The 13218-nt window shown below is 49.6% G+C and overlaps 1 protein-coding gene across 1 annotated transcript in view; it reads right to left on the reverse strand.

Annotated features, from left to right (window-relative positions):
* The window catches only part of TRIO (trio Rho guanine nucleotide exchange factor), a 229487-nt gene that overhangs the window by 183675 nt on the left and 32594 nt on the right, over nucleotides 1-13218 (reverse strand). The window contains exons 7-8 of the mRNA XM_077749451.1: nucleotides 12449-12580; nucleotides 1812-2042 (exon numbers count right to left, since the gene is read on the reverse strand). Of these exons, the coding sequence (XP_077605577.1) occupies nucleotides 1812-2042; nucleotides 12449-12580 (363 nt within the window). The remainder of the gene's footprint in view (nucleotides 1-1811; nucleotides 2043-12448; nucleotides 12581-13218) is intronic.

Below are 13218 nucleotides of genomic sequence, written 5' to 3' on the forward strand. Positions count from 1 at the left end.
ATGAGTCAAGCCTACACAGCAATTTCCTGTTTGCATAACAAGTCCAGACCATTCCAGATCACTTTATCAAAAGAATTCCTTGAAGAGCAATTATCTATTTTCTACGAAATGCTAATAGGACCATATATGCCTTATGTGGATTGCAAAACACTTTCCAACCCAACCTATGGATGCTTGAGGAAAAAAAACCTAGCTTAAAGAACTGGTCTCATAATTACCATAATTACCTTTCTACATATAAAAGTTAATGTTTGCTGTTTTCAGATTCAAGGGCATTAGATGCCTGGTGCCAAATAAGATGGCTACACTCCTCAGCCTCTTCCCATTAGGTGCTTCGTGCCTCCCGACTGCCCCGCCATAAACTGTCAGTGGCCTATCCTCACATGCCTGGTGTCCCACGGAGCCACAGAGCTGGGGAGACGGGGAGGGAGAGGCCCTGGGGCTGCTTCAGACACACATCTGATGGGTGTGGTGGTCCGTGGATGTGTAATGACTACCTGATCCAAGGGACAGAGAGCTGAGTGGGAAAATCCTTTCACGATTACATTTAAACTGTTAACAGTTCACGATTTGTGAAGGTTTTTAAACAATTAGGAGATGCTAATATTCATGCTTTAGCCACGGCACCTCAGTTCTCACAAGTGAGTCCCTGGCATTGACTCCTCCCTGTTCGCTCCTTGCTCGATTTTCTTTCCCTGGCAATTATCCTCTTTGATTAAAATAACACTGGCAAGAAGCATGAATAGCATCAAAACGAACGTCTCAGAGACTTGGTATACGCACTCTTCAGGGAACTCAAAACCCAGAAGTGGAATCAAAGCGTTGTGTGTGAAAACTGAGAATTGGAGAGCAATTTTCAAGTATTCTGAACTCAGCGGGCTCACACTCACGAAGAATGATGGTCAGTAACACACGGAGAACCTGTGCGCTCATCGGCGCACCGGCCTTGGGACGGCGCTCGGGGAGAGCGACCCTGAGCCCGGTGTCGCCGGGCGCCCCAGGCACCCGGGCAAGAGGGAGGCTTGTTCCCGCCCTATCGCTGCGGCATCACGCCAACTGCTCTGAACGCCACGACTGCCCTGCACCCCTCAGAGGTCCTCACCCCCAGCGTCCACACCCTAGTTTCCCTCTGTTTTAGGGCAAGGACACAACTTTTATCTTGTTTATTACTAAAGCCGGATCACACTTCTCTGCTGCCACACCTTGAACCCTCAAAAGCCTGGCGGCGGCACAATCCTCTTTACTCCCTAACGAGGGCACAACCAGTGTGCGGGCCAGACTCCGTTACTTTTGTAACAACAATAACAAAAAGGTGAAAACTGCTTAGAAATTAATAGTCATAAAATTCCACTTTTCCTTAACTACACAACTACTGAGCACCTACTGTGTACTCTGCTGTGCATCATCTACCAAGCCGGAAGAGAAGCGCCGTCAGCTTTCTGCTTGGCTGATCAAAGGGCAGACAAATCCCCAGCTGGGCCGGCGCCTGGGTGTAAGTGCCACCGGCGTTACTCTCACACACGAAAATAACTGGGAATGACCNCCAGAGTCCCCAGCCCAGCCCCCGCACCACCTGCTCGCTCTGCGGACGTCCGCCGCTGGCGACGGAGGCCTGAGCGCGCCATCCGGAATCCCCGGTCCCTCACGGAGAACAGCGGCGGTGTGCGTGCGAGTGCGTGCGCGCGCACCGTGCTCCTTCCAGCTCGCGTCTTCCCCGGCCGCGCGCCCGTCCCCACGGACACGCCCAGGAGCGCAGGCACCGGCGCAACGCCCGCCCCGCCCCCAGGCGGAAGGGCTCGCCCGGAACTGACCTGCTGCACGTCCTGCTGGAAGACACACAGCTGCAGCCGCTGGTGGAGCCGGACCTTGCGGTGCTGCCAGATGTTTTCGAGCTGCCGCTGGTGGTGCAGCACCTCGTGGATGACATCGAGCACGTGGTGCACGGCCTTGGAGTAGTTGGCGGAGGCCGTCAGGGAGTCGGAGCTGCCGGGCGTCAGCGGCCGCTGCAGCTTGTCGAGGAGGGACTTCCCGTCCTGGCTCACCTGCCCACGAAACACACGGTACAGGGTTACCCAGGGTCTGCGGCTTTCCCCGGCGGCGCCCCGGCCCGTGCTCGGGTGCGTGTGCGTACACACTCACACACAAAGGTAAGCTGTCGTCTTCCTCCCAGGCTGTTTTGTAAAGAACAAAATAGAAGTTAAACCAAATCCACCAGTCCTCCAATGATGATGCTGCAGGACCAAATGCGGCAGAACACGGACTTAACATACGAGAATGTTCATTTTCATACAACATTCTAGGAGACGCCATTCTTGATGAATAAACATAGTATTTTGCCTTAAATGGTGTAAGTCAGTTGATGTACACTGCATTGCTGGGTTATCTAGAAATTAAAATTTTAAAGTAATAATTTTCTTTTGAGAGGCTATGTTAGAATTAATCACAGTGGAGCAAAGTTTTAACACAGAATCTTGAAACCTCAGTTAAAAAAATTTCCCCATAATCTAGCCCTTGGCAAAGAATTTGTACTTAAACTTTCTGACATAGCTGGATAGCAACTTTACTTCACAGAATAAAACTTTTAAAGTGCTGTTTTATTAGATTCATGAATTTAAAAGATATTTTAATTAAAATGCCATGTTTAAAAGGGATTTCAATATTATTTCTGTATTATGGCGGCTAACTACCCAATTACAATGAAATGAAAGCAGTCAGACTAGCCAAGGAAAAAAGCAGAGACAAAAGTGGAATGTGGAAAGAAAAGCACTATGTATTTTTCAAATTTAAGTGATTCTTAAGACTTATGGATGACCACGCCGGATGTGGCAGAAAAAATAGGAGCAGATCGCACAGCAGAAAGGGCACGGGGCACATCGAGTAAGGAGGCTGTGACTCCGGGGTTTCTCATGTACGTCCTCGGCGCCGTCTCTGTGCTCACGTACATCTGAATCTTTGGCCTACTCTAACACACACTGATTTTTCCAGGAATGTAATTACCATGTTAATCACATCAAATCATGTTTTCTGTGATGGTGGAGGGGAGGCACCAAGATGGATCTGGAGGAAGCAACTCCCTGTGACGGGTCCAGAGAGGCAGGGCGTTACCTGGAAATGAAGACCTGTCCTGCTCAACTGTCAGGGCGAGGCTCCATTTGACATATACTCATGAAGGCTCTTTCCTTCTTTTTTCATTTGGCCTACTCTAACATACACTGATTTTTCCAGGAATGCAATTACCATGTTAATCACAGCAAATCACGTTAATAGGCAGTGCTTGGTTTTCTTTGGAACTTTATAAGGGCTGCTTACCATTCCAAAGTAGCAGTGTGACGATGCCAGTATCAGAGTCACCAGTATAACGTGTCCAGTCTGCAGCTGCTGTATTCCTAACAGTTTTTCATCCATGGCCAGCATAGACAAAAATCTGAACATCTAATTTCTTCTATTGTGCATGGACTTACGCATTTATGTACTAAAGGACATGTTATTATAAATCACCTTTGTCTCTGATATTGTAGCATATATGTGATTTATATATATGCACACATATAAATCTGAAAATACGTTATTCATACATTTTACTCCAGCTGGCACCAGAAAACATTTTGTTCATCACTGGGGGGTGCAGTTTCTCTTAGGACTGAAAATCAGTGCCCCAAGTCACACATCTCACATTCTACAGAGCCCAGCAGGAATTCCTGACAAATATTTCCTCTAAGCTTTAGCCCTTATAAAAAACATAGGAAACATACAGAGCATATGATCTGGTGATATGTTTTAGAAGGATCTAGATCAGAGGTATGACAGAAACTGATAGCTGCCTCCTCAAAGTCCAATGGCCCCTCCTTGACAGCCAAACCCTAATACTCAAGAATGGCAAAACTCCAGCTATAAAACTGCATTTCCCAGCCTTGCCTACAAACAGAGTGACTAATACACCACTGAGGGCACTTCTGGGAAAAATATTTAGAAAGTGGAATGTGTTCCTTCCTCCTTGCCTCTTTCTCCTTCCTGCTGCCAAGAACTTGGTGGAGGTGGCTGGAGCTTCAGCAGCTGTCAGTAACCTTGAGGCAGCCTTATGATGGCTGCCCACCTGCTAAGAGAGGCAAGAGACAAAGACGAAAGGACCCAGAGACCCCGTACTGAGAGCTCCTGCACCAGCCTCCGAAAGGCAGCCTCGCGACTTCTACACTGACGGAAAGCAAACCTCTTATCTTAAGCCATTGTTTTGGGTCAGACGTGAGGAATACAAAATGACAAAGGGATTCTCAGTCCTCACCAAGTATCCATAGACATTCGTGTGACACCATTAATATTCTACTAACGTGAATAAAGACATCATCTGAGCAAGTATAGTCCAAAGAATCGGTCTTTCCTCAGGTGTCTTTGCAATGTTTACCGAGCCCCAGAGTGGGTCTTACTGGGTTTAGAATAACACGCTTACTCAGGATGGAGGGGTGGTGGGTGACAGTGGACGACATACACAGAACGGGAACTGAGGACTACTTATTAAGCAAAACTCCGCCTTCTGGGAATTCCTAAGCAGGAACTCAAGTGTTCATGTCAGGGCCACCGCCGGTGCATCCAGGGGTAGAGACTGTGGTGGCAGAAGCGCAGAAAGCCTCGAGGCAGGAAAACACCTCTTAGAGCCACTAAGACCAGACAGCGCCCCACCCCAACACCCCAACACCAGCTTTACACAGCTTCTCTCCAATACACCTTTCAGAGACAATTCCATTGTATCTCAGTGGAGCTTTTATAGGTATGTCGACCTAAAAGACATTATTTGAGTGCATCAAGGATCTCATTTCTATTTCGGTGACTTTTGGCAAAATGTCTGTCTTCCTGAGTACCGCAGCATTACAGAGGGAAAAATACGCTAGAATTGTAGGAAGCTACTATTCTACTGCATAGAAACAAAGGTTTGTAAGTGGTACAGAAAAACCAGAAGAGAAGTAACAACAGACACTGAAGACTGTATCACGGCCCCCAAATTCCCATACAGTTTAAGTGCTGAAACAAACAACCTACATTCATGGCATGTGATGTAGTTCCAGATTTCCTCACCACAGAACCAGGTGAGTCCACATGCTGAAGCTGTAGGTTTGGTCTAAAAAGTTTTTTGTAGCTTTCATGCAAACCCTATCCCGAAAAGGGATAATGGCTACCAAAAAAAAAAAAAAAAAAAATCACCTTTATTATAAAAAGCAGGATTTCCCTTCTGTAGATTTCTGAACAAATTAAACTGGCTCATTTTTTTCAGGTTCTCCTCTTTCTTTTTCTTGGAATACACACTCAGGGACTTGATGGGTAGCACAAGTTACAGTAATGTGCTATAAATGTATGAACTAATAAGCTAAATGAGTTAAGAAAAAGGAAAAGTTTTAGAGTGCCTGGGTGGCTCAGTCGGTTAGGCGTCCAACTTCGGCTCAGGTCATGATCTCACAGTCTGTGGGTTGGAGCTGTGCGTCGGGCTCTGTGCTGACAGCTCAGAGCCTGGAGGCTACTTTGGATTCTGTGTCTCCCTCTCTCTCTGCCCCTCCCCCTCTCATGCTCTGTCTCTCTCCATCTCTCAAAAATAAATAAATGTTAAAAAAAAAAAAAAAAAGAAAAATGAAAAGTTTTAACTTTAAAATCTAGAATGATGATCTGGTTCTTAGATATTTACTTTTAATTAAACTACACATTACATTTGTAAGACTGGTAAGATCTGGATTTCTGTGTGTTGCCCTAAAAATGTTTCTACCAAACCTCACAGAGACTGACCTATTCTTATCTCTGATACTTAAAGATCTGATTTCCCCTGAATCAGATTAGAGTGAAGGGTCACCAGCAGGAATCTTCTTCATGTGCACAAAGAATACTGCTCTGACCTAAGGAAAGGGAACAGTACCTAGAGATTATTGCTTATGGCTGCAAAAACCACTACCACTCAAAGACCACGTATGACCTACAATAAGTCAATTAGGTCCAAATGTGGAGCTGTAGATCTAGAAGTGCTGGGAAGCACTGTTCCCCAGGAATTAACCCAATAAAGCAAAATACACAAATATATTAAAGGCATGATCAGAAATGACCACACTTGGCAGGTGGTGAAGGGTGGTCCTTCTTCAAGACTTTCATGAAACAAGTTGCGCTATTTGTATCAACTCAAACCAACAGGAGTTGCTTCGATGTTCTGATGTTCCAGATGTTCCGCCGAGCGGGGCCCGGCATGACGGGCACAGGGCACACCTCCATGCATACCTCGGAACGGCTTCACAGCCACCACTTTCCTCTCCAAGTCTGGCAGAAATGGTTCTGAAGTCAAAATTCTGACAAAACCGAAAAGAATGACCGTGGGTCATGTTCTGACAAAACCAGAAAGAGCGACCATGGGTCATATAGCCATGGTTGACGCCCCTCGACCAATCGGGAACACTTGCTCTTTCAGTCAGGACGGCTACACTACCAAGACGTGACGTTCTGACGGGTCCTGTACTGGCAGCCGCATTTTTCCAGGGGTCAGGAAGGCCACCTGAGAGAGAAAAGGCAACTTTCTTGCCTTCAGGTTTTTGGGCTCCTCTCTGATGATGGTCTTTGTCCAGGCAAAGTTCTTAGGTTGTTCCTTTAAAAGCAGGTTTCTAGGTCTTTCAGCTATTAGGTTTCTTACTCAAAACTAGATCTTTCTAACCGTGTTTGATTCTCTGATATGTCTACATGGGCTTATTCAGGAAGGAAAAACCAAAATAAGATGAAAATGGGAGGGGCACCTGGGGGGCTCAGTCAGTTAAGCATCAGACTCTTGACTCTGGCTCAGGTCCTGATCTCACAGTTCAGGGTTCGAGCCCCGTGCCTGACTCTGCACTGACAGCTCAAAGCCTGCTTGGGAGTCTCTCTCTCTGCCCCTCCCCAGCTCTCTCTCACACACTCTCTCACTCTCAAAACAAATAAACAGACATTAAAAAGAAAGCTGCAAACAGGAAACCACTGGAGCAGCCCAGTCAGCGGAGTCTAATCTATGCAGAGAAACGGATGTTCTGCAGCTTGACACTCTTCACTCCTCTGTCTCCAGCCCTTGCAAGGCTTCAAGTCTGGGCGGTAAGCGGAGACAGCTGTAAGGTCTGTCACCTCCCATGCGGGGCCACACGCTGACGCCACCACCCTGCATGTCCACAGCAGCGCCACAATCCTTGAGGCTTCGCCACCCCACCTCGCCCAAGTGCCTGCACAGCAAGGTCGCCACACTTCCACACGTACCACAGATGTAAGACTTAGTAAGTTTACGATCAAGGTGACTCATCCAGCTGTTTTTCTCACATGCGATTAACACTAACCATGCCGTCACCCACGTATATGGTGCCTTAAGATGGGAGGTCGACCAGGGTCACAGGCAGCAAACGAGTCATTTCCAGGAGGCCCTGTTGAAGTTGGCACACCTGCTAACCTGAGACGCCGAGGCAGAAGCAAAATCCTGAAGTCACAGCGGATCAGTGCTGCCACAGCTCACAGGCCATTTCCCTTCCTCCTGCCCCAGGAGGGCCCGGCCACGGCTGCCGCGAAGACCTCTGGCAGGTGCACGGGCACACACTGCACACTCGTACATCACAAGTCAAATGGTCAGTGTACAGGTTCGAGTGATGGCACGGGCTGGCGCAGATAAAAGTCATCCATAGGAATTTAGTTTGTGGGGAAAGTGGCTGATGAGTTTGTTTGTTAAAAAAGAGTACTGTCCCTGCGGTTTCTAAGCCGACAGCTCACCACAGGTGTCCGGCCTGCCTCACCCTCCCGTGATGGGGCCACAGCTGGGATCGGCCGGCCCCGCCCCCGCCCCACAGGCCGCAGCCAGCACTCGCTAGAGAGGCACAGGTGCGCTCCTCCTGCTGTGTCACAGACACGAATACCACTCACTACAACACTGAAAAGCAGGCGTTTGTGTCTTGGGAAAAATGCTGGGCAGACTTCCCGCCGCAAACTTGTATCATTAGAGACTGGAAACCAGGGCACTGTTTAAAGACAAAACTATGGGAGGGAGAAGGGAGGAGGGAGGAGGGAAAGGGAAAGGGTGAGTGAGTTCTGCTCTCAAGCCCATGTCCCCAACTCCTGAAGGACACGGTGCCACCATGGGGGCCCATGTGTATCCCCAGGAGGAGTGCCTCCTGGCCAACCCGCAACTCTTTAAACCCCGGCCGGCTCCCGGGGTGCGGCCGGTGAAGCCTGTGCATCCAAAGCGCAGGGTCAGTACAGAAGCCATCAAATACGGCCAGAGTCACGCTCTCTGGAGGTGGGTGTGAGAGGCTGCACTTTAACCAGCACACTTGAGTTAGAAAACCACTCGTTTAGGGAGGGGCAGAGTCCCTTTAAAATCCAAAGCATTCTGGGACACTTGGGGGCTCAGTTGGTTAAGCATCCGACTCTTGATTTTGGCTCAGGTCATGATCTTGTGGTTCATGAATTCAAGTCCCACAGCAGGCTCAGCGCTGAAAGTGCAAAGCCCGCTTTGGATTCTCTGTCTCTCCCTGTCTCTCTCTCTCTCTCTCTCTCTGCCCCTTCCCTGCTCCTGTTCCTCCTTCTCTCTCTCTCTCTCTCTCTCCCTCTCTCAAAATAAGTAAATAAACTTAAAAAAAAATCAAAAGCATTCTTTCCAGGAGCACCTAGAAAGGTGGCTCAGTTGGTTAAGCACCTGGCTTTAGCTCCAGTCATGATCTCATCATTTGTAGGTTCAAGCCCTACATCAAGCTCTGCATTGGCAGTGCAGAGCCTGCTTGGGGATTTCTCTCTCCCTCTCTCTCTGCCCCTCCCTTGCTTGTGCTTGCTCTCAAAATAATAAATAAACTTAAAAAGGGGGGCATTCTTTCGCTTCCCATCTTCCTTCCCCTCCCCTCCCGTCCAGGCATAGAGAAAATGGTGCTCAGGGTCTGAGGCAGTGGGGAGGGTGGGGGCGCCAATACAGGGGTCCCCTGCCAGGCGTTCTGGGTAGGCGGGGGCGAGGCACACAGAGAAGTCAGACGAAATGGCTGGGAGACAGAGCAGACTGAGAAAACGCACTAACTGCACAAATAGTTAATAGATCTGAGGATAATGGGAGCCAGGTTTCTTACTGTCTGAGAAGGAATTTGTAAACACACAGAGGGAAAGGCTGGAAAGAACCCTGGCGGGTGGGATTAGAATGAAGCATCAGGATGAACACATGGATCTTTAAAACCGACACAGACCCAGGAGACGCAGCAACAGCTTCACATGTGCGTGGACGTGTGCGTGCAAGCCACATGCAAAGGCTTCCCGCTTCCGCCTGCCCAGAGGGCCTCAAAGCACAGACGCCCCACAAGCAAACAAACACTCGAGTGCCCCCATCTTGGTTTCTCAATGTCACACAGCACAGGTACCTGGAACTCCTCCGGGTGATGGCTGAGCCCAGCGATGAGGCAGGAAGTACAAAATGAGCCTGCGACTATTACACCGGAACGTAAGGGGGTGCTCACATAATGACAAGGACATAACAGAAATAAAAACAAATCACACACAAAAAGGGGCTCCTGCTGGCTAACTGGACAATTTAAGCATCAAAATAGAGTATCAGATTATAACCCACAGAATAGAAGGTATCATAAATTCATGCTGGAATAATAGACAGACACACTGGAAAGAAATAAAGTTCTTCCTCTCGGGAGCAGACCACCCCCTACATACAGAAGGAATACGGGCCACCCGACAGCCATCACAGGGGCAGCGGACAGGGCCAAGAGCCTCCAGCGGACGGTAAGGCCATGAACGGTCTCATGAGAAACACAGATATGTACCTCCCACGATATGCTCCTCAGAAACAAATACTTTTAATGATGACTTTTCACTGGAGAAACCTTGCAGACACCTGCCTCACCAAGGGGTCAAGGTTAACACTGCCAGTGGCGAGAGGGGTCCGCACCCTGTGACCCTGCTGTGACACTTGGCTTTTACCAGCACGGGAAGAAAGCAAGATGGCTGGGCAGGGGCTGGGGGCTCATCCTGGAGAATGGAGGGGCCACATTCTCTAACTGTCACCAAGACTAAAGAATGTTCCACTGTGACTGACGGAAACCAACGAGAGGTGCTCACTCAGCGTAACTCTGCTGCTGGGCGGCGGCCCGGCCGGGAGGTCGTGAGAACAGTGGGAAGCACGGGAAATACCAGCAGGCCTGAGGGCAGGACGGTGTGTTGTGTCCCAGCTGATTCCCTGCTGCACAGAGGAGTGGGGGTGGGGGGCGACACAGCAAATGTGGTCAAATGTTCAAACCTGGGAAATCCGGGTTAAGGAATGTGGGAGCTCTCTGGATGATTGCGAACACTTCTCTGTAGCCTGAAACCATTTCAAACTTGAATTAAGAAGGCAAAAATACCAGTTCATTCTGTTCTATTCAAAGTCCTTTCTGCTGATTTCACTGTTAAGGTACTATTTCCTTGAGTTTATAGTATAGTTGCAAACACATTTTTAGGCTAAAAATGGAGGTTTAAGCCCTGGGCCTGAAAAGCAGCTTACTTGCCATCAAGCCATTTAATACTTTTAGTACCAATGTAAAACCTAATAAAACTGCGCCATGGGTAAACCTAAGTTCCCATGTCAAGATGCCCCATTTTTACACAGGGAGGTGGTGAGAGAATGATGTACTTTGCCAGAAGAGCCAAGGGCAACAGGCAGACTGAACGGCCAGCGCAGCGAGGGCGTGACAGCGGTCAGGTCAGGCTGACTCCGAGCGAAGTCGTGCAGGCAGACTGTAGCCCCGCTGCTGCCCATAACCTTGTGAGTGAGCTATTCACTCCCCCCCTCCCCCCTGCCCCGGGTCTGGAAACTACCACAGCAACCAGAAAGCAGCTCCTGAGAAAATCCTCACTAAGGGGATGAGTGAAGGCCGAGTTCCGAGGCAGGAACAGAGCTGCGCACCCTGGCTTACAGGTGGGAATCAGACAAGGCCTCGGGGCGGCACGCCAGGGGGAGCGGAGTGAACGCTGCTTGGACTCATGGGACCCTCACGAACATGTGATGAAAACATTAGATCTGTGCGATTTTCACTTTTACTATTAAAAAGGCTATCGCTTATATTTATATAGTTGCTAATAAATCAGATAACCAAATTAGCTCAAATGCATTGGGTGCAAAATTAAGAATACAGAATTGACTTTTTCAAAACTCTATGGACAAAATAAAATAGCGCTAAAAGAAAAGGTGGGGGGGGGATCTTGTTGGACAAAAAGGTTGAGAAACAAACATGTAGACCTCAACCTCCACAAAGTCCCGAGGCAAATATCACAGGCATCGCCCATCAGCTCAAGTCACCCAACGACAGCCACTTAGGGGATCAGAACAGGCCCAAGGACAGGATGGTGGCTCCTGCGTGAGGAAGCAGGGAGTGTCGCACTGCAAAGCAAATGGCCGGATGGATTTCCGACAGAGGAAGGTGTAGGGGAGGGGGCGTGCACCCTGTGCCCTGCCCTCCGTGGGCGGCTTTGCAGCCTGGCTTATCCGGTCTCCCGGGGGCTTTCACCTCAGCACGCGTGACACAGGAGCTCACGTGTGTGGAGCGGGGGGGGCAAGCCTTGCTGAGCACAGGCACGCACCCCCGCTCCCCTCCAGGAATTCATCCAGTATAGGAAAGGCAGACTGGTGTGAGAGGCCCGATGACCACGGCACGCGCAGAGCATGACCACGAGGGCGACACACCTCAAGCTCTCTGCACTCACTGCACCTCCCACGTGAGACGACACAGAGGCGGCAGAGCGCTGGCCGGGACAAGGAGCCAACCCGCCTGGGTTCACATCTCCGCTCCACCTCCCACAGCCGCTGACCTGCCCCAGTCACCTCATCCCCGAGCCTCAGTTTCCTCATCTGTAACAGCACACCCCACAAGGACACATGCCCCAGAGCTGTGAACATTAAGTAAGTGATCACGTAAAGTCCTCACAAAAAAGCCTGGCCCAGACGGAGGGGGCAGAAAATAAAGACTGGGAGACAGTGCATAAATAACGGACCTTAAAATAATAAAGAAAATGCTATGCTTAGATTTAAAACAGCAAGTAGCTTCAAACAGTGTGTGCTTTTTGATCCAGAACATGCATCGGTATCAGGTTTCGCTTCTTTCTAGAAAGTTCATACGGGAAAATGAAAGTACTAGCACACAGGCGCATCTGTTTCCTAAGTGCGCGCAGACCAGAACGCTGCAATCGCACTTTCTCCAGCACACGGAAACCCAAGCTCCTCCAGGAGACCCACCCGCGCCACAAGCCCTGAGAAGCGCGCTCACTGCCGGCCACCCTGCTTTGCAAGAGCCCCCTCCCCCGGCCCCAGCACACACACGTCGCAAGTCCCAACAAAACTGCAGTTTAACACAAAACCTAGAAGCTTTTTCTAGGCGAGACAAAACTTCAGGGTTTTTTCCAGCTTTTGGTGCCGGGACATGAACTGCCAGCCTGCGGCTGAAGCGGACGGCCCTCTCACCTCCGAGTAAGCAAGCGTGACGTGCTCGTACACCCCCTGATGGTGGTGAATGGCGTCCTCCAGATCCTGCAGCTCCGACGGGAGGTCCACCTCACCGCAGGCCTTACACCACGGGTCCACGTTGCTCATGTACTTGAAGGGTTAAAAAAAAAAAAACAAAAAAAGATTATTTCCATCGATGGCAATTTATATTGAGACGTAGCTATTTTTTTTAACATGGTTTTGGAATCAGGGTAGTTGAGAAAAAGTCTAAGAATGTGGCACAGTTGAAGGTCCGTGTCAAATGGCACTAATGGGAGCCTCACACTGCTCCTGGACTCTGCCCTGGAGCCTTCCTTCTGGCCAGAGTGGGACTCGGCAGGGACCTGAGTTTGAAGTGACATCTCCAGGTGGCCCTGATGCCCACGGCTAACAGCAAGCCCAGAGCAACTCTGCCCTCCATCAGCTCTGGGCCTCCTGATAATTCCCCAGCCCTCCTCCGAATCAGAGAGAAGACCAACGGCCCCTGTGCTGTGGGCCGTTAAGCATAAAGGCCTGGGGCGCCTCAGTCTCAGCCTCAGCCTCAAGATGGCGGCACGAGCCTCCTCCAGCAGCCGTGGTCCAGCCTTCCCGCTCTCCTCCAGCATTAGGATGCTAAGGGAAGCCCAAGTATCTGAAATCATTTACCTGGACAGAGGAAGACCAGCATGCCCATTTTTCTACCTTTTCAAAAGCAAATAAACACAGAAATGAAAAGACCAGATGAAGGCCATGCAAGCTCCTCGGCTGTG

The sequence above is a fragment of the Crocuta crocuta genome, unplaced genomic scaffold (genome assembly GCF_008692635.1).
Source record: "Crocuta crocuta isolate KB4526 unplaced genomic scaffold, BGI_CrCroc_1.0 scaffold89, whole genome shotgun sequence".
Taxonomy (NCBI): Eukaryota; Metazoa; Chordata; class Mammalia; order Carnivora; family Hyaenidae; genus Crocuta; species Crocuta crocuta.